This window comes from Neophocaena asiaeorientalis, unplaced genomic scaffold (genome assembly GCF_003031525.2).
Source record: "Neophocaena asiaeorientalis asiaeorientalis breed wild unplaced genomic scaffold, Neophocaena_asiaeorientalis_V1.1 scaffold598, whole genome shotgun sequence".
In the NCBI taxonomy this organism is placed as follows: Eukaryota; Metazoa; Chordata; class Mammalia; order Artiodactyla; family Phocoenidae; genus Neophocaena; species Neophocaena asiaeorientalis.
Window position 1 is genome coordinate 674,206 of NW_020173036.1, and position 21,840 is coordinate 696,045.

At 46.4% G+C, this 21,840-nt stretch overlaps 1 protein-coding gene across 2 annotated transcripts in view; it reads right to left on the reverse strand.

The window, feature by feature from the left end:
* TBXAS1 (thromboxane A synthase 1) overlaps nt 1–21,840 on the reverse strand; it is a 150,452-nt gene that overhangs the window by 72,296 nt on the left and 56,316 nt on the right. For both annotated transcript variants that reach the window (XM_024742512.1, XM_024742513.1), the window contains 2 exons: nt 9,984–10,080; nt 2,038–2,154 (listed from right to left, as the gene is read on the reverse strand). In XM_024742512.1, coding sequence (XP_024598280.1) covers nt 2,038–2,154; nt 9,984–10,080 — 214 coding nt within the window. The remainder of the gene's footprint in view (nt 1–2,037; nt 2,155–9,983; nt 10,081–21,840) is intronic.

A 21,840-nucleotide genomic window follows, 5' to 3' on the forward strand; every position in this document is an offset into this window, starting at 1 on the left:
CTTGTGGGTAATTTCTACCAGTGGCGGTTCCCAACTCTGGCTTTACATCAGAATCACCTGGGGAGCTGTAAAATCCCCTCAGACCCAGGCTGCATTCCAAACCAAACCAATTTAATCTAGATGTGAGACCCAGACAGCAATGGTTTGCAAAGCTCCCCAGATGACTCCAGTGTGTACCTGAGGCTGAGGAAGGCTGGGTCCTGCCCTCCCTTATCAGGCCGAGGCGTGCAAAGAAGGAACTGAGCCTGCGTGGGCCAGCCCTGGGGGGACGGGGTGGGGGGGGCATGTTAGTGTGCCCTCTCGGCTACCCTCCTCCTGGGCGGGGAGGCTGCAGTTGCCCACTCCGGGTGAAGCATTAGCAAGCCCACACCACCAGAAGGCAGGCTGTATTTCTCAAACAGCTTTACCAGTGAGAAAGGAGGTTTCTGTCTGAAACCTGTTTCCATACCTCAATTGGTTCCAAACTTAGGCAGCAAATGGAGGAGTGTTGCTTCTGATACCCCTAGGTTTCCATTTGCTTCATCTCCCTTCCACCACCCTCCAGACAGTCCCTAGGACAGTCCTAGGGAGCTTCAGGACAAGATGGGAGAAGCAGTCAAGCAGAGAGCTTAAGAGCATTCTGGAACTGGGTTCTAACCTTGGCTTTGCCACACTTGCTAGCTATGTGACGTGAAGCGCATAATCTCTATGGGCCTCAGTTTCCTCATCTGTAAAATGGGATTGATAATAGTATTTACCTCACAGAGATGTGGTGAAGATTAAGTATGCTAATACGAACAGGAAGCCTTACAGTGGTGTCTGGCACATGGTAAGAGCTGTGTGAGTGTTAGCTGGCTATGTAAAGGCTACGTATGGAAACACAAATCAAAACCGCCTTGAGGAAAGAAAACAGAAAAACCTCACTGAGGATGGGCAGGATCTCTGGTTTCTGAGTTTACTTGGATGGGATTAATTATGAAGTCTGGAACCCTCTCCTCTTCTGGGGGACTTCAGAAGACTTAGAGGAATTCAGCAGGACCATATGGGTGAGCACCTTGAGTTGAAGCTCAGAGTAGCTCTCACGCATTGAACTGAAGACAGGCCACTCCAAGGCCAGGCGTTCTGCAACAGCTAGATGTGGTGGCTGGCTCTGGAAGGGCACTTGCTCTGGAGTTGCCCATGTATCTGGGACTCACACTGAGGCAACCCTTCAGCCACGTCACATCAGAAGGGCTCAAGGGCTCAGTCATGAGCTGTTGCTGTTGCAGGATTCAGAACAGGCATCAAAGCCAGATGAGGGCCATCAGTGAGGATCAGGTGTGAGAGAACTTGGTCAGGAAGCAGGACAAACAGTACGTTTTATTTATACAGCTGGTAGGGAAGGGTGGGTCCCTGGGTGGGGCAAGGCGGCAGCCCCGGGTTTAAGAGCATCTTGTAAATGAGAGTTTGCCCTTTGACCTGGCCACAAAGATTAACTTGGGCATGCCCACCCCCCTCCCAAGAGTTCTGCCCAAGGACATCCTCGTATCCACAGCCATCTCTTCCCTATTTCAGACTTGATTCAAAGCTCACCTTCATTTCAAGATGTTCTCTAGTTCCTTGCTACGTAAAGTGTGGTTCATTGTTCAGAAGCATCCACGGCACCTGGGAGCTTGTCAGAGATGCAGAGTCTCAGGCCCCACCCCAGACCTACTGCATCCGAATCTGCCTTTTAACAGGACTCTCAGGCGATCCGTCACACGCGGAAGTCTGAGGAGGCCCCTCCAGTTTTCTCCTGGGTGCCCCCAAAGTGCCCGGGGCAGAGCCTTGGGATTTAGCAGAAGTGCCCTGAGCGCTTGCTGACTCACTACAGATTCATGGCAACTGGGGCTGCGGAAGGCTGGAGAGAGGGCAGACACTCCAGTACAGTCTCCTGTGCTTTGGGGATAATAGGGAGGTTTGACGGGCATAGCGGGCGGGGCAACGGACAAGTGACGCAAAGTGAACCGGCTCCCATCATAATCTGGAGAGAGGAAACCTGCTCTTTATGGAAGAGAGTCTGCGTTTCCCAGGTCTTACCTCATTCAGCTTTTCAGGACTGAAAGCAGACGTCAGGACACTTCTGACCTCTTCCCATCTTTTGTCACGTAAAAACAGGACACTGTTGGCTACCGGTTTGGGCTCCAAACCTGATGCCTGGTGGAAAGCGATAAGCAGAGTTAGGACACAAGGGAGCCCAAGACGCCTGGGTGGCAATACAGTCCACAATAAACCCTCTGGTTCAAGTCATGCGTGACCAATAATTAGGAGACTTCTCTTGCAAGGATGTACAGAATATAAAGGCTCATGGACAATGGTCTCTAGATCCATGGCCGAGGACCCACCGGGAGCAGATGGGGAAGCGCCGCTGGCCCAATTCTATCTTGTTACTCTGTGGTTATCACTGTAAATAACTCAGCGGCGTCTGTGTGTTCTGCAGCTCCCCTGCAGAGTGGGGCTTCCCGGAGGACCCAACAGCTGGCTTCTTGGAGGTGGGGTCGTCTTTCCTGGGATTGAGTTTCATGTCTGAACTATTTTGGCAAGGGGTTTTGTGTGGTTGGATTGGTTACGTTGGGCCAGGAGTTCACAGACTCGTGTCTGGGTCTTTGGAATATGCCTGGGGGTGGGGGGAGGAGAGGGAAAGGGGAAAAAGAGAGTCCTTCAGAAGCATGCCCCAACAGAGCTGTTCCAAGAGAACTCCTTCCTGTCATGATGTTTCTGTGTTCTTTCACTCATTCATTCACTCATTCTTCTCATTCAGCGAATGTTTGTTGAATGTCTAATATACACGAGAAGTTGGCTATACGGTGCTGAATAAAGAAGACATTGCATTGGCCCTCAATGAGTTGATAGTCTAGTGGGGAAGCAGACAGTTACGTCCTAAACTAACAAATAGCTGTCATTACATTTCATGGGAAAGTGGGTGTTATGAAGGGGGAGAGAGGGCAGCGAGGTGAGAAAATGATAGGGGATTAAATGGCCAGGAAGCCTTCTCTGAGGAGGAGACAGTCCAGCTGAGTCTGGAAGCACACAGAAAATGAGGTCTCCTTATCCCTTCTTCCCAGGCCAGTCTCTTCTTTCCTAAGACCACCTACTCCCACCAAACGGTCAAAACTGGGGGCCCTCACAGCTGTTCAGAGCCCTGAGCCCCAGGGCTGCAGGGTGAGGGGAAGTAGGGGGACTGGAGGACAAAGCATTCTTCAGAACTGCATGTGATATACGGTTTTGCTATTTCTTTTCACTGTTTTAATTATAGTTGAAACATGAAGCCAGCCACCGTTAACTCAAAAGCCTTGTAAAAACTCCTGTTCAGAGGAAAATGATAATTTTCTGATAAAATATGAACACTCAAAATAACCTATAATACGTAACTGCAAAGTATCTGGGGGGACTTAATTATATATTAGAACCAAGTTGCTGGGATATTTTTTCTGCAGAGGAATACCTCTCTATATTTAGAATAAAATTCTTTAGGAGTGCTGTGGTCACTATACAGAATTGTGGTTTTGTGGAATTTTTAGAATATAACCCATTTGTTTGGGTTCCAGAATCAAAGGAGGAAATGGTACATTTTGTATACTGGCAAACACCGGTCCTCTGCCACACTACCTGTCCTAAAGCATTTTGCTCCAAGGAAAGCTGGGTGGTGGTTTATGGGCTTCTGATGGAACAGAGGAAATTGAAGATAAGAGTCAAGGTTGACTGGATTTTGTGTCTGTCCTATAGACCTAAGGATTGGCTCCATGATAGTTTTTATCTTGCCCTTGGAGGACAAATCCAGCCCTTGTGCAATATGTCAGCATTGTCTCCCTCACCAGCTTGCCATGACAATACTCTCCCTTCAGCCTACAACTTCCGTTAGAATTCTTCATTCTCTGATGGAAGATTTCAGAAGCATTGGTTAGAGTAACCAACCTATTTTCATTTCTAGATACGATACTGGAAGAGGGAAAGTGGCAAGCTGGTCATTTCCGAAGAGCAGTCGGTTGGTGAGGGGACAGTCTGACAGATTTTAGAATGCGTAGCTGGAAAGAGAAGGCTTGGAAGATCAGATAGTGGTCCTTAGTCTGTACTTTAAAAATATCTATTGAATGCGTATTACACGGAAGAGATTTGGCTCTTTTTTTTGACCCTGGGTGGTAGAATTAGGTTCAATAGTGGGAGCTATGGGGAAAATTCCAGCTCCTCTAAAGGAGAACTTCCCAGTAGTCTAAATAACTACTAAAAATAACCTGCCTTGAGCGATGAGCCCCTATCACTAGAGCCTGTACCCCACTTCTCGGAAATTCTGAACAGGAGGTTTGAGTGATCTGTGGGCAGCCCATCCTGGGATGAGAAGCTCCCAGCTCAGGCTGCAGGGTTTCCAGTGCACAGCACAATGTTTCACGTAAAACAATGAGACCTGCCTCAAAACAGACAGGGGTCAGGCAAATGAGGTTGCACACCTGGGGTTCTGATTCTCTGCAGTATGTTCGGTCTTTTAAGTAAGAACTTCTGCCTCTTGGAGCTGTGGACCCATCATGTGAGTTGACCCTTCTCCAATAAAGATGTTAAAAAAAAAAAGGAGGGGCTTCCCTGATGGCGCAGTGGTTAAGAATCCGCCTGCCAATGCAGGGGACACGGGTTCGAGCCCTGCGCTGGGAAGATCCCACATGCCGCGGAGCGACTAAGCCCGTGCGCCACAACTACTGAGCCTGCGCTCTAGAGCCTGCGAGCCACAACTACTGTGCCCGTGTGCCACAACTACTGAAGCCCGCGTGCCTGGAGCCCGTGCTCTGCAACAAGAGAAGCCACTGCAATGAGAAGCTCACACACCGCAACGAAGAGTAGTCCCTGCTCGCCACAACTAGAGAAAGCCCGCGCGCAGCAACGAAGACCCAATGCAGCCAAAAATAAATAAATAAGTAAATTTATTTTAAAAAAAAGAAATGCAAAGCTGAAAAAAGTAGTCAGGTTTTGAATGCAGTGACGAGAGCTTCCCTAAGTCATGGGCCAAACCATTCTCACTTAAATCTCCCTGCACCCATTTGAAAACCAGAATGTTTTCTTTTACTCGATGTTTTATTTAAGAGAAAGGGGACCAGAAACTCTAGATGAGTTAGTTTTCAAAAGCTGTTGATGGAGAGGGACTTGTTGCAGGTGTGGGCGAGGCATATTTGTGGCTAACTTCCTGAGGCCCCTCTGTCCCTTCTGGGTAGCAGCGGGCAGGTCCCTGGGGGTCCAGCACGGGTGGCCCGATCCATCTGGAGCCCCAGGTGGAGTCTGTCTGGCTCCCGAGCTCTGTGACCAGCTGCGCTTCTGCCCCCGGGATGGGGCACTGCTGCAGGCACAGGGGCTAATAAGGTTTCCAGTGCCATATTTGCCTCAGTACTTTAGCAGTCTTTGCCAGTGCAAGTGCTGCATGGTTTCACAGGAACTCGTCCTATGATTCCGACATCCGTGTGCTGAGAGGGTGAAAGTAGCCTTGGAGAGGTTGTACCTGGGGAGCCAGGCCCTGGGGGTTCTGAATAAAACCACTCCCCAAATCTATCACGTGGCTTTAGATGTGAGTCGATGGTGTGAACCGGTGCCTGGAGAGTTGACCCCCATGTTGCCTGTGAGGGCCTGAGGGCTGGCATCTCACCCCACACGTGGGTGACCACCACCTTCCACTCCACTCCACAAACATGTGATGGAACCTGGCAGTGGGCATGCCTGCTGCCTGACCTTCTTGCCATACTCATCTCAGACCAGGGCTCAGAGCTCCTGGCAGCAGGTTTAGTGATCAAACACACCCCTCTCCATTCCCGTATCCAACTAGACCAACCCAACGTGGGCCAAAGGCCTCCCTACCTCTCAGCACCCTTCCCACGGCTTTCCCAACTTGGGCCTTAATGACAGGCCAGGAGTACAGCGTTCTACTGCTGGTTAGGACCATTTCTGCTGAATCAAGTGGACCCAGCTCCAGTTTCCGCAGATAATAAAAAAAAAGAGCTGCCTGCATGGCCTCATTGAGTACCCGATAGCAAGAGGAGCTAATTAAAAATATCTGCATAAAAATAGCCAAGTCCAGAGGTGCTGGGGCAACTGAGGTTCTATCCATGCTAAGGAGACTGATTGGGGTTTACAGATAAACTGTGGTTGCACCACTGGAAGCAACTTGAGGAAGTGCTGAGGGCAGTGATAGAGGCCCAAGGGGTCCATTCGGAAAACGGGCAAGAGAAAGCAGTCACGTTCCATGGAACTGAGCGCCTCGAAAATGTGAATGGGGAAGCGTGATATAGGAACTGCCACCCTGGGTCCAAGCCGTAGCGTCTGTTCAGCCCGGTGTTCTTGAATTGGAAAAAAAATATGTCATTCAACAATTTTTGAATTCAAGTATTTGCTCAATACTGACTTATGTCAGGGAGTTCCCGGTGGTGTCGTCCCAACTCCAGCCAGTGTGCTCTGTCAGTCCCTCGTGGGATGCCTACAGGTCACACCAAATTTCAGAGCTAAACCCAGCTTCCCCATCCCAGCCACTCTCCATAGGCTGTCGGGGGCACACATAAGTCAGGCCTAGATTTGTGAGCAGAGATGGGTTCTTACAGCTGGAAAATGAAATCATGCGTTATTTAAGTTCCTTTTCACTTCACGTATCAAACTAATATGCTGAGGTATTTTCTGTCTCACAAGGGACCATTTGGTAGAAGCTTGCATGGAGTAAGTGTTTAATGTTTACTGAATGAACGTATAATAAAGCTGAATCGCTGAACACTTAGGTAAACATGGCTTATTAGAGGGAAGGTGGCATGGTGTCAGGAAGAAAAAATCATGCCTCGCTAATCTCCTTGAGTTCTTTGAGCAGATAAATAAGCATATGGATAAGAGGGAACCACAGAACCCAATGTAATTTGACTTTCAAAACCTGTGAGAAAATCCCACTCTAAAGTTGGTTCTTTGAAGATTGAGTCACTAAGCATTGTTTCCTCATGAATATGGGATTGGCTTAAAGACCATAAACAAAGCTAAGGATAAGTGGCTACATTCCCAGATGGAAAATTACAAACATTGGGGTTTCCTAGAGATCTTATCTTTGATGGATCTTTTTACATGTTTGTGAATGACCTACAAGAGGATGTACATATTGAATCTCCAGGTACTACCTAGTTCTTCTGGGGAGAATGTCAAGTTGATGGAGAGTCAATTCTGCTTGAACGAGAATATATCGGATACTGAGTAGTCGTTATGTGTCTGGGCCCTGGGGTATAAAAAGAGAAGGACAAGGCTTAAAGTTAATCAAGTTAGGGTGAAAGCCGTGCACTCATTCATGGTAAATAGTAGAAGGCACGATGAGAGCGGTTGTGAAAATGAATGGTGCAGATGGTCAACGCTGTTAGCGTTCAGAGAAGGGGAAAAGTAAATGAGGGTTGAGGTAGGGAAAGCTTCATGGGGGGAGCAGAATTTGAGGAGAATCTGGACGAATACCAAGGGTTCGGATGGGTGTAGGAGAAGTGGAGGATCTTCTTGTCAATAGCAGCTAATGCACGGTGAAAACTTGTCTCGCCTGCGTGTAAAGCAGGACTTATACACATAATCTCATTTAGCCTTACAACAGCCTAGTAAGGCAGAGCATATCCCTGTTTTCCAAAGGAAGAATGAGAGGCTTAAAGAAGTAATTTGCTCAAGTTCACATTGCTAGTAAATATAAGACCCGCTGCTGTGCTGTCTCCAATTCTAGCGGAGGTGTCAGCATGAGCAAAGGCACTGGGGCAGGGCTTTTGGAGAGGTTGCAGAGAGAATGGAGAGGCCGCTCCAGCTGGGGTGACTGCTTGTACTGGGGAGCAGTGAGGGCTGAGGTGGGAGCATATGTAATGGATCTAAATTATAGGGGCCCTTAAATCTCACCTGAGGAACTTGAACTTTGTCTTGAGTGAAAGGAGGAAATTAGAACCACATTCTGGAGGTGGGGGCCTAGAGATCTTAGTCAGGGGGTGGGGAAAAATAGGGACGGTAGACACATGGTTTGGAGGAGAAATGGACTGAAACTGGGCAGCTTGATTTGGTCCCCTCTGCCTGAGCGTGTATTTTGAGAATGTGTCTGCCCCTGGGACATCAATCCGAGAGCAGCTCTATTCCAGGTCAGCTCGAGGGGTCTTATACCTTGGTTACATCTTGGATGTCATGTGAACATGACAGTACGGAGGCACATGGCTGACGTGTCCCATCTCACTGCTCAGAGGCTCAGCCGTGGCCAAGAACCGTGGCAGCCCTTGGACTGCTTTCCATGCCTACCAGCACGCGGCTTGGCGGTCAGGGCCCTTGACTCACTGGCTTCCTCTGTTTCTCTAATCAACCTTCCTTGCTGAGTCTGGGGGAGCAGCAATCTATGACTGCCTTTAACCATCAGACTCAGTCTCTAAAATCCCAAAGCCACAAAAACCTTCAAGGGACTTTGAACACGGAAGTAACAGCAGAGTATTTGGGGAGAGAATCAAACGGAGGCAGAGAAGTGGCTAAGCTTCTGTATTTCCTTCAGCCATTCTGAGGTGATGGAGGAGTTAGCAGGCCAGGCGATCCCCCCCTCCCAGATCACCTCCTTCTAGTGGCCATGTGGTGCCGGGAAGTGTGCGTGGTGCTCTGGGGCCGCAAGATGAGCGTGCTTTGGGCGAGTAACAATTACTCAATGAAACCTTGATAATCCAGAGATGTCACCTAGGCAGCTGTTACAATAGTGACAGTAGAAAGAGCCCTGGACTTGAGTTGGGAGATGGCACCTAAACCCTATTAATCTTCCTCCTGTTAGTCATGTGATCAGGGTTGTCACTTAGCCTGAGCCTTACTATCTTTGCCAGTAAGATAGAGATGATAATTGTACCAGTCTCATAAGTTCCTGTGAAAGTTAATGAGGGAAAAAAAAAACCACCGCACTCTGGACAGCTCAACCAGTACAGAAAGCTAGGGGGCTACTGCTAATTTCTTTAAGACTCAGTCCCAGTCACCTTACGTCTAATAAGCCTTTCCTGGTTCCCATCCCGGATGGTGCAGTGTTTTCCATGCTCACCGTACCGTATTGTACTGGTCTCTTTCCTCTCTGCCTCTGTCATTAGACTATAAGCTCCTCAAGGACGAGACTGAGTTTTCTATCTCTTTCTAATCATTACCTGGACAGTGCCTGGTGTATATGGCAAGTGTGCAGAAGTTTGTCAAATAACCAGCAACTGCTGGTTACTCCTATAAGAACGGAAGATGAGTTTAATTTGCCAAAAAAAAAAAAAAAAAAAAAAGGCTGGCGCACAGTGATTCTCTGAATTCTCACAAGCAACTATCTATCAACTCCCTTTAGACTTTTTCCAAAAATCAGCATGAAAGTTATTGATCATCTCTGCTAGAATTCTCATCTCCTCATTTTTGGGAAATATGGACAGCACTGAGCTTTGCCATTTTCTGTCACCTCTTCGATTCTTTGGGATTTCTCATCAAAGATAAAAAGCAGGATATGTGCTTTCAAAAAAAGATGGAATATGTACATCCTTTAGTGGGTTAGAGACATGTTACTTGGGGATGAATTTCCCTTGTAATGTTACTTGTCTTCTTTTTCCAGCCTTAAGATATTTATACTCTCTGGGAAGGATGTAAGCGCGGGAAGCTTGATATCTTGCATTCCCTCTGATGTTTATTAACCTTGCTCGGTCTTCCTCGGTCACTTGTCTGAGGTCACTTGACTCTCTGGATTCCTCTAGCTTTGAACACAGCTTTCAAAACCCTCCCGGTTTTAGAATTTTATTAGCCCCAACTCCTCTTGAGGTTTAGCTTTCTTGAAGCGTCTCTTAAACGTAAATGCCATTCTTCTGTAGCGTCCTATACATCCCTTTTGAAAACTCAAATTCACTGGGGAGCACAGTTTTGAGTTGAACTGATCTAAACCCTACAGAAGGCCCAATCACATCCCTGTTAGATGTGATGTGCGGTCCTTGCATCTTGGAATGATTCCCCATCCATCCATATAAAGAAAGAAAGTTACATACCATTCTGTTGGTGAAGTTACTGAACTTCTCAACCAGTATCTGCTTGATCATGTCCGGGTCAGAGATAACGATAAACATCTGACGACCAAGATAGTACCTGGGAGGAAAAAAAAATGACTTTAAAATGTGTTGTATTTATCTGCCCTCTTCTCCTTTCCAAAAAGAATTCACAGTGGCTTAGAATGAAGGATAAAAGATAAATAGGAGGTAAAGGTGTGGAGAAGATGAGGAAATGCATGGCTAAGCTTGAGGAAGAGCAGAGCTGCGATGATCTAACACCAACTTTCCTTCCACAAACATCTATGGAATCCTGCTACACCTGCCTGTGAAGGAGCTCAAGAGATACTTACAACACTAATGAAGAAATGGAGGAAAGGCTTAGCCAGTCAGTGGTGGTGGTGAATTCCCACAGGGAGCTGCGCTTAAGGACACGTTATGTTTATTCAAGTGCTGGGGCTCAAAAGTGCTGGGGCCCAAAAGCATGCGGTCACAGCCTCCAAGGGTCTCACAGTCTGGTGGCAGTGACAATTAGGTAATCATCACATACTGTGACATCTGGCAAGCATGGGTGACATTGGAGACACACCCAGCTCAACCCCTGGAGAAGAGAGAACGAAGTCTTCCTAGAGGTGGTGCTTCCTAAAGTGAGTTCCGAGAGATGAGCGAGAGTTACTCCAGGAAGGTGGGTGGCGAAGGTGACTGAGGGTGTACCAGGCAGACGCCTCAGTTGTGCAGTTATCCAGGGACAAGACCGCTTGGAGGAACTATGTGCGCTTGGCTACCAACCGTATAAAGCAAACTAGAGTGACGACAAGTGGGCCCACCGCATAATGCCACGTTTTTAGTACTGTATATGGAATTATATTTTCAGGATGTAATGTGATCGCTGGCACATCCAGCTCAGACCAGTAAGGAACAAAGTCACACGACATGAAAGGAGCAAAGTTTACTTTGATTTCTTAGTTACTTGAAACTTCTCATGAGCTAAAAGTGTCTTTAATGTTTTAACTCTTCCGCTTCTCACTAACTAGGGGGAAAAAATATTTGTCTGGCACATGTCAGGCACTCAGAAATATTCATCTGAGCGATCATATTTCCCAGAACGGTTAGAGAAACCTTTGGGACACAGGAATTCAACAGATGTGGGAGGAGGAAGAATACTAACTAGTTTTTAAGAATTGGTTTTAGCCAAGAAGACCAAAAATAACCCAATAAGGCCATAAACCGATGCTTCTGTAAACTTTATGGGGCGTGTCATGGAATTTTTTGAGAATCTAGTGAAAGCTGTGGACATTCTCATAAGAAAAATGGACATTCACAGCATTTTCAGATAAAATTTGAGGGGTTCTTGGACCCTTGAAGCCCACTCTAGAGCAATGCTTCTCAAACTTAAAATGTCTCCTGGGTTTGAAGAAAGAATGGCTGAAAATGTCTCCAATTTGGCAAAAGGCAAAAACTTACAGATTCAAGAAGCTGAGTGAACCCCAGTAGGAGGAACCCAGAGAAATTCATGCCAAGACACATCATAACTACACTTCTGAAAACTAAAAAATAGAAAAAATCTTGAAAGCAGCCAGAGAAAAAATAACATTATTTACAGGGAACACCAATGAAAGGAGAGCAGGTTTCTCCTCAGAAACCATGGAGGCCAGAAGGAATTGACACATTTTTCAAATGCTGAAAGAAGAAAACCGTCCACCACAAGTTCTACATCTGGTGAAAATATCCTTCAGGAAAGGTGAGAAAATAACAATATTTTCAGATGAAGGAAAACTAAGATAATTTGTCACGAACAGACTTACCCTTCGAGAGTGGCTAAAGGGGACTTCTCTGATGGTGCAGTGGTTAAGAATCTGCCTGCCAATGCAGGGGACACGGGTTTGCTCCCCGGTCTGGGAAGATCCCACATGTTGCAGAGCAACTAAGCCTGCGCACCACAACTATTGAGCGCACGTGCCGCAACTACTGAAGCCTGCGCACTTAGAGGCGATGCTCCGCAACGAGAGAAGCCACCGCCATGAGAAGCCCACACACCGCAACGAAGAGTAGCCCCCACTCGCTGCAACTAGAGAAAGCCCGCGTGCAGCCAAAAGGAAAACAACAACGACAAAAAACACCCCCCCCAAACCAAAAAGAATGGCTAAAGGAAGTTCTCCAAACAAGGAAAATGATAACAGAAGAAATCTTGGAACTTCAGAAAGGAAAGGAAAGAACAATGGAGTGGGTGAACAATTATGTTTCTTAAATTTGATGATTGAAGCAAAAATTATGACACCATCTGATATGGTGTTCAATATATTTAGAGAAAATACTTAAGATAATTATATTTTAAAACTAAGAGGATAAAGGGATCAAAATGAAAATAAGTTTTCCTCATGTTACTCAGAGTGGTAAAGCACTGATACCAGTAGATAGTGATAAATTAAGCATGTACATTTATGTAACCACTAAGAAAATGATGCTATAAAAAGTGATACACAAAAAGATTTTTTGGAATAAGTCATAATAGAATTTTTTTTTAATTTGGCCAATACATTGGCCAAAATATGAACCTCACACCTTATATAAAAAATCAACTCAAAATGGATCATGAGCTTAAATGTAAAACAAAACTTTTAGAAAAATTTGGAGAAAATCTTTGGGATCTAGGACTAGGCAAACAGTTTTTAAACTTGACACCAAAAGTACAATCCATAAGAGACATAAATCAATAAATTGGATGTCATAAAAAAATGCTCTTTGGGGCTTCCCTGGTGGCGCAGTGGTTGGGAGTCCGCCTGCCAATGCAGGGGACACGGGTTCGTGCCCCGGTCCGGGAAGATCCCACCTGCAGCGGAGCGGCTGGGCCCATGAGCCATGGCCGCTGAGCCTGCGCGTCTGGAGCCTGTGCTCCGCAACGGGAGAGGCCACGACAGTGAGAGGCCCGCGTACCGCAAAAAAAAAAAAAAAAAAAAAAAAAAAATGCTCTTTGAAAGACCTGCTAAGAAGATGAAAAGACAGTCAACAGATTGGAATAAAATATTTGCAAACCATACATCTGGCAAAGGACTCACATCTAGAATATATGAAGAACTTTCAAAACTCAACAGTTAAAAACCAAAAAATCTGGTTAAAAAATGGGCAAAAGACATGAACAAACATTTCACTGAAAAGGATACATGGATGCCAAGTAAGCACATGAAAAGATGTTCAACATCATTAGGCCATTAAAGAAATGCAAATTAAAACCACAATGAGATCTCACTATACGTCTCTCAAAATGGCTAAAACTTTTTAAAAAATAGCATTAATGCTAATGAGCATGTGGAGAAACCGAATCATTCATACATTGCTGACACGAACATAAAACATTACAGTCACTTTGGAAAATAGTTAGGCAGTGGCTTATAAAACTAAACGTGTATTTACCATATGACCCAGCAATAGTGCTCTTGGGCATTTGTCCTAGAGGAATGAAAACTCGTGTTCTCATGAAACATACGCATGAACATTCATAGCACCTTTATTAGTAATAAACAAAAACTGAAAACAGCTCAAATGTTCTTCAGCTGGTGATGGTAAAGCAAACTGTGATACATCCATACAACGGAATACTATGTAGCAACAAAAAAACCCTCAAGCTATTGAAGCATGCAATGATTTGGATAGATCTCAAGGGAATTATGTGTGTGAAAAAAGCCAATCTAGAAAGGTTGCATATTATATGATTTCATTTATATAACATTTTTGAAATAACAAAATTATAGAGATTGGGAAGACATTAGTAGGTTCCAAAGGATAGGGATGTGTGTGTGTGTGTGTGTGTGATGGGGTGGTATGGCTATAAAAGGTAAAACTAGAGAGCCTTGTGGTGATGGAACAGTTTTGTATCTTAGCTGTGCGGTAGCGGTTACACAAACCTACATGTGATAAAACTGCATAGAACTCTACACACACACACAGACACAACACATACACAAGTGCATGTAAATCTGATAAAATCTGAATAGGTATTATGGTTTGTACCAATGTCAATTTCCTGGTTTTGATAATGTACTATAGTTATGCAAGAGGTTACCATTGGGGACAACTGGGTAAATGGTACACAGGATCTCTTTGTACTTTCTTTGCAACTTCCTGTAAATCTATAATTATCTCAAAATTTTTAAATGGTTATTTTTTTAAGATTGATTTATTACTTATTTATTTATTTTATTTATTTTTGGCTGCGTCGGGTCTTAGTTGCGGCAGTATCTAAGTATCTTTCATTGTAGCGCACGGGCTTCTCTCTAGTTGTGGCGTGTGGGTCTTCTCTAATTGTGGTGTGTGGGTCTTCTCTAGTTGTGGCACACAGGCTCCAGGGCACGGGGCTCTGTAGTCTGTGGCACGCGGGCTCTCTCGTTGAGGTGCGCGGGCTCAGTAGTTGTGGCCCACAGGCTTAGTTGCCCTGCAGCATGTGGGATCTTAGTTCCCTGACCAGGGATCCAACACGCGTCCCCTGCATTGTAAAGCATATTCTTTACCACTGGACCACCAGAGAAGCCCCCCAAATTTAAAATGTATAAAAGTCACCTGGGAGCTTACTAAACTATAGAGTCACAGCTCTGCTCCTCACTGGAGCAGATATAGTAGGCCTGGGAGGGGCCTAGGAATCTGCATTTTAACAGACTCTCCAGATTCTGATGCAAGATGACTACTCCCACATTTCAAGAAACACTGTCCTAGGGCAGTTGTTTTCAGCCTCATCGACTGATCAAAAACACCTGCCAAGCATTCAGAAAATAATGATGTCTGGACCTAGCCAGACCTACCTGACCAGAATCTCTGGGGTGGGACCCAGTCCCCTCTAAATTTAATAAGCTCTCCAGGAGATTCTGATTGATTGACAGTAACCAGACTGGGGGACCCACAAACCCCATGTTAAAAACCCTGCTTTATATTTAACTCAAATTCACACCCATTCTCATTTCCTTAGATTCTTAGATCTAAAAGGAAACATTTACACTGGAATGCACACATACTTTGGTAATATATTTGTATTGATTTAGTTATTACCAAGATAATTTTTTTTGTTTTTCAAAAAGAACAAAATAATACTTCTACACTCAAATGAAAGTTGTCCTTCCAAGTAGACACCTTGGGAGTCTTTGTGTTTTTTTCTAGTAATATTGCTAACGCTAAAAACAATTTTGTCACAATTTCTTTAGAATTGCTTCAGAGCTGGTTTATGAACCTCGTGAGAAAACTGGCCCCATTTTACATGTAAATTGTGTCATCTTGTGAATTTATATTTACACAAATACTCTTCTGCAATTTGAGGAGCTCCTGGAAAGATCTTGAACAGAGAAACATGTAAATGAAGTTTGTTTTTCCTTTTGGGTGCCTGGACGGCTCCACTCTTTTTGTCTGCCCAGCCCTCCTTGAAGAAGCACCCTCTCCCATTCCATGCAGTGCTGGAGGAGCTGTCGATGATAGCACCCTGTCCCTCTGGTCACAGGGATGGACTCAACACCCAGGCGTGGCCGATCATGGTATCTCATCTCCTTGGCAACGGTGACTGGTCCACAGGGTGGACACACATGACTGGGTCAGGGCCAGTCAGAATCCTTCACTGGATGTATATACATGGAAACTGCATGAGGAAAGCTCTGTTTTTTCTCCTGGAGATGCTAAACTGGGAATATATGAATCCAGAGCTGTTGGTGGCAATCTTTTACCACATGGTGAGAACTGCCTGCAGAAAGCTCTAACAGGGACAAGCAAAAATTTAAGACAAGCATGGAGACTGTCAAGGATGTACAAATTCCAGGTCAAGGTCTGCTTCCTGTAGTCTTCCTTGCATCCTCCAAGCTTAAGTTAGCTTGTGCTTTTAAGTTCGTTTGAGCTGAGTTTCTATCATTTGTAATCCAGAAATCCTAACTAATACAGTACCCCTTTTCCTTCTCAACCTTCTGGAATACCTATGCCATTCTGCCTCTCAGAACGTTACTTCCCCACGAGGGTCTGATCTCAGTTTCATACACTGGTGTGAACGTATGGCCGCGTCTTACTGCCTCCTGACGTGGGTTGGGATACTGCAAACGCACATGGGCTAGGGCCTGGGAGTCAGGATCCAGGATCATCCAGCTCTGGTACTCAGTCAGACAACCGTCGTCGGCAGACTCTGGAAATGCCCTGCGTTTCAGCTTCCTCGCCTCTGAAATATGGGAGTAAACCTAGGCAATCTCCGCAGTTTACTCTATCTTTAAATCCTCGAATTCTTATGAATTAAAAAGGACATTGAATTATGGTCTTTGAATTTTAAGTCTACTCTCTATAGGGCGTGAAAGAACATCCTGTATCAGTGACGTATTTGAATGGCTTGAGGACCCGTCTCAGAACCTTTGGGGAAACCACGATCGTTAGTGTTTATTGAGTGCTTACTACCTACCAGGCCTTGTTCTAAGTGTCCTGGCCTGTAGGATCTCATTTAATCCTCATAGAAAATGGACAGGGTAGTTATCATACCCCTTATCAGAATAAGAAGCTGAGAATTAGAGACATTAAGAAGTTGCCCAAGACAGGAATTTGATCCCAGTCTGACGGCTGCCAAAGCTTGGGCCCCTGGCCGCGACCTTGCCACCCATCTGCACCAGAGACACGCTTCCCCAGGCCAGCCTTGGTGGAACAGCTCCAGTGCTGAGGAGGTGTGCAAGCAGCCAGGCTTCCAGCTGCGCAGACTGTGTCTTTTAAAGGTGGAAATTCAGAGCAGCTTCTGGTTTAAATAACCCCAGCCCAATTGTGAAGGTAACTTCTTGCTTCCCGCTAATTTAAATGTATGTATAGTCACTTTGGGGGGCAAAAAGTTCTTAGCCAGTTATGCATTGATACTTATGTAGGTACATAAGCATGTCCTTACTCAACTCTGAAGCACCTGGTGGAAGAGAAGATTTAGGCAAATCAGTGAAGTATTGTGCAGACAAAAACAACACTTGTTTGACTTGTTTAATTAGCCGTTTTCTTTTTTTTTTTTTAACTGGCCAGTCAGTTTGACCAAACTAGTTCACAGCTGCCTTCTGGGACTCGAGGTTGGTGCACTGCTGCCCTTAGTCTGTGCGCTGCCTGGCCCTGTTCCGGAAGGCCTGCCCCCATCAGGGGTGGCTGAGCTCTAAAGGCTGGTGATCAGGAGGTACCTATAGGCACCAGCACAAAAGGATGTCCAAGTCACACAGCTGAATGGAAAAGCACATTGCGAAACAGTATATACAGTTGTGGAAATAAATAATAGCCTATCTGACAGTTCATTCAACAAGCGTTTATTGAGCACATACTCTGTGTCAGGCAATAGGCTCAGGCGATATCTCTGGAAGAACTCTGGAGTAAGATATGTTAGCTAACTGTGCGTATATCTGGATCAGGAAATCGTGGCGGACTTCTACTTTTCACGTTGTGTACCTCTTTACTGTTCCAGTGGTTTACAATGAGTGCTTTTGTGATAAGAAAAGGAAAGAAAAAAGACTTTTGTCATTGGATCGGCCCCACTGAGTCTTTCAGGAGTCGAGGTGGGTGTTGGCAGTGGTGCAGCTGCCAGGACTTGGGTTCAAGGCCCTGCCCTGTGATTTAACAGCTGTGTCACCTTGAGCGAACCTCAACCTCCCTGAGCCAATTTCCTTGATGAAAGAGGCTGTTATGAGGGTCAGATGAGAAACATGAGAATGCACTGTCCACAGTAGGGTTTTAGGCGAATGCCAGTCATGAGGTCATGATAACCTCCCCGTGAGGAGTGAAGGCCCCTGTTCCTGGGGTGGGGGGCTGCACCCGGCTGGGGCCACTTCGTAGGGGATGAAGAAGCTGGGTGAGAAGTGCCCCCGGGAGATCGGGTGACATGCCGCTCCGTTCCCTCGCTTTAGCAGAAACAATCTGAATGTGCTTCCAGAGACTTCTGCTTTCCAGGTAGGGGCTGAAGGATTGATGAGGGTCTCTAGCAACTCTGACAGCTGCTACACAGCGAGCAACTGATGAATCCTTGCCTCGGTGACAGGGCTGTGTCCCAGCAGGTGGAGGATGCTAATAGGGTAACTGCTGTCCTGCCCTTAAGCCTGACCTCTGGCTTGGACTGTAGACACAGAAGTGGTGGGCAGCTCAGCGTGGAAGGGTGAGCGTTGACTGCTGGAGATCACGTGGTGAGCGTCAGAGACTCTCAACCTCCAAAACATTCAGAGGGAGCTAAGCAGGCGTTCAGTGCTGGGAGCGCCGGGCGTCTGGCTTTCACAGGAGCGGGCCCTTGGCTGGGCGGTACTCAGTGCTGCTGAGAGAGCACGGCCCCCGCAGTCCTGCGGATCTGTCCCTGCCCGGCTCGGTGGAGCATACTGCCCTTTCTCATTAGCCACCTGATCTGTCATTAGACCAAGGCAGTCTTGAGTTAGCCAAGAGGCGGAGCCCATTCAAGCTGCCAGGGACACTTTTCTTGAGGAGCCAGTGACAGTCATAGGTCCCTGGAGTCGGGAGCTGCTTTCTTCCAACTCCCATCTGTCACTTGGATCAGGGTGTGCATTTCCTGCCCAGGGAAGCCTCAGGGCACTCATGCCTGGGGACTGACCCTGACCTCACAGAGCCCTGCAGAGCCTGATGGACTGAGTCAGCCCTTCGCCTCTCTGCAGTACCCGGGGCCTGGTCGGCTCCCTTTTCCTGCCCTCAGATACTGGTGGAGTCTCTGGTCCTTCACTTCCTGGATGGACTTTCTCAGATTTATGCCTCTATCACTCTGGCTGGTTTTCCTGACCTGCTGCTTGTCTACACGTGGGCCCTGACTCAGTTACAGAGGGCTTTGCAAAATGCGAGTCTGATTGCATCACTTCTTACTTCACACCCTTCAGTGGTTTGTCTCCATCAAGGCCTCTGGGAGTCTTTAGCACGTTGTATCGCTGCAACGTCCTTCACAACCCAGCCCCCGCCTTGCTTTTTGGCTTCATCCCTCCCTATTTCCCACCACCCCAAAGCCGGTACTGATGATCAACCTGATTTACTGAAACTCTCCATCACCTCTCCCATCCATGGGGGCCTTTGCACATGCTGTTCCCCTGCCTCCCTGGAACAGCCCTCCTTCTTTTTATCTTGCCAGGTTAACTCCTACTGCAACAGTGAGAGGCCCGCGTACCAAAAAAAAAAAAAAATCCAAATTCTTGACTGTAACAAGGAGCCCTGCAGGACCTCTCTCCCTGTCCCACTCCTCTTCCACCAAGGTTTCCAAACCTTCTCAATTCATGGTACCCTTAGTGACTCAGTAACTTTTCATGCCCCCTGCAAGGCCCAAAGAAGTACCCAACAGTCTCATTTTTAAGCAGTTATGCCCAAACAACTTAATAAATATTCATGTTGTAACAACGTAGTAGACATTTGAAAAAAGAATGCGCATACATTGAAAGTAGTTCTCACCATGACCAACAGATGTCGCTGTGTTCCCCGTGATATCCCAGGAAGCCCCTGTGAATTCTCTATGGCACCTTTGGGGGCCTTAGTGCACAGTTTGGGAACTACAGCCATACAGTGTTGCTGTGAAACAGTTACTTGTGGTTCCCCACACTTGCACTATTTCTCTATGGTTCCATTTGAAGTCCTGGTCTCCATCTTGTCTGGAAAACCTTTCTGATAGGTCACCTGTCCCTTCTTCTGCGGACTCTTCTCAGACCCTTTGCTTCCCGCAGTTCCCATAGTACCTTGTCCATTCCTCTATTGATTTGCATCTCAGTGTTTTATTTCTTAACAGGCTCCTTACTACTCTGTGAGTTCTTTGAGGATAAAGCACTGTCTTATTTTTCCTTTCATCCCCAAGAAGCTGGCAGAGTGCCTCGTACCAATGAGTAAGTGGGAAGATGATTCTGTGACTGCCTTTCTAGTTCTGAGAAATCACTTCTTGTCCTCCTGGTTTCCCAATTCCTGCCACTGGCAGATCTGAAGCCAGACTTGAACCTTGTTTCTCTTTGCTCATCTTTATCTTGCATTCCCAAAGTCACTGGTCTCTGTCCCTTCTAAAACGTGTGGGCCACTCTTTCTCCTTCTCTTCTACCAACTGACAGGGGCATCACCTGCATGCCTGCCCTACTGGCTTCTTCACCTGGGCGCCTACCTTGGTAGCCGTCTTAGGTCTGCCTATGCATGGAGTCACCGTTGGGAGCTGGGCCCCCATTGCAACCCAAGGGCTCTACCAAATATCTCGTTTGAACCAAAGTTTCCATGACGTGGTGGACCGAGTTGTGCTACTCAGATCCCACTCCCGCAGAGACTGTGGTCGGCAGAGAGCCTCCAGCTTCCCTCCAGGGTCACCTAACGGCAACTGGTTGATCCATCTGTGTCTCCATTTCCAGCTGTCAACTTCCCCGCCTCCCACCATTCCCACCCTAAGGTCCTCCTCCAACTGTTCTTACTGGGTAGACCGTTCTTCTCTCTTCCTCTTCATCTCCCCGTTATTCAAGTCTGTGCTCGACTACTTCCTCCTCCTGGAAGGCTTCTCTGGCCCATGATTCTACCCAATTTGTGGCTTCAGGTTGTCTGCTCAACATGGCATATTCAGTCACTCATTACCTGGCATTCTTGTGCAACGTGGACCAGGTCTGTATTTTTCTTCTAGATTAGATGCCAGATTTCTTCAGGAAAAGAGACATGAGTGATACTTTTGGGGAAAGGGAGGGGCGGTATCTTCCACCACCATCAGCTCAGTGTTATACACACAGCGGAGGTCAAAATAGCTGTTGAGTGGACAATGTCTGGTGTGAGGCCCACAGCGAGTTCTCCCAGATGTGGGGGGAACCGTCTCGTCTGTCTTTGTGCCATTGGAAGACATAGATACAGACTGAAGTGAGTGTGGGAGAGGTCATAAAGAGGGAGAGGAGTGCACAGCCCTCCCAGGAGGAGTGGGGACCTGATGGTAGAACGAGCTTTGCATTTGGAGTTAGAACTGGGTGACTTGGGGCAAGTCCCTTGAGTCTCGGGGTCACAGTCTCTACACCTGGTGGACTTCCGAGGTATTGGGTAGGAAACAGGTCTCAGCACTCTTCTTTAAGGACCTTCTAGGCTACTGCTGGGGATGTGCTTGCTTGGTCCCTGGGTGGGTTTCTAAGTAGTGAGAACAGGGGATTAATGAGGACTTGGGTCTGAGTTCACATAAGCCGGCCTGGAGGAGCTTCTTCATCCACAAGACGAAGGGCCCTTCTAGCCCTGCTGTGGCCACCTCAAGCTCCAGGCAAGCTCTCTCCCAAACAGAGCTATGGCTAAACGAGGGAACTGGGCAGCAAGGGGGAAAATTATCTGAGACAAACCTATAATGATAAACCTCTCTACTCTATTGGATATACCCGCCCATTTAATTTATTCAGTTAATAAAACTTATTCCCCAGAGGGGGACAGGCAGAGGTAAGCTACAAACCAATCTGCCTGCATGAGTATGGATATATATGTAGATCTCATAACAATAAAAAAAGAGTAATTAAGAGATGTATTGAAGTGTATAGAAATCCTGAAGGACACTGACGATTCCAATTCAAGTTACTGTCCTTGGCGCAAATGTAATTCAATAGGGAACAGATAAATAAAAAGAAAGAAAACACAAATTCAGAACAGATGTTAGGCAAGCAATTTTTTTCACAGTAAGAATCATAAACATGAAGAACTTTGCCTATAAGGCAAAATTGTTCATGTAAACAGCATCAAGCTACTAAATAAATAGCTAGATGGCACCGCAGGGACAGAGAAACATTAAAATAGTCGTCTGGCTGTCCCAGAATATTTGTGCCCACATGGTTATGCCCAGGCATGTAGATTCTCAGGCATCAGAGAGAGCTCTGTGTGTGTGTATACGTGTGCGTGTGTGTGTCCTATCACATAGAATACGTGCAGGACATAT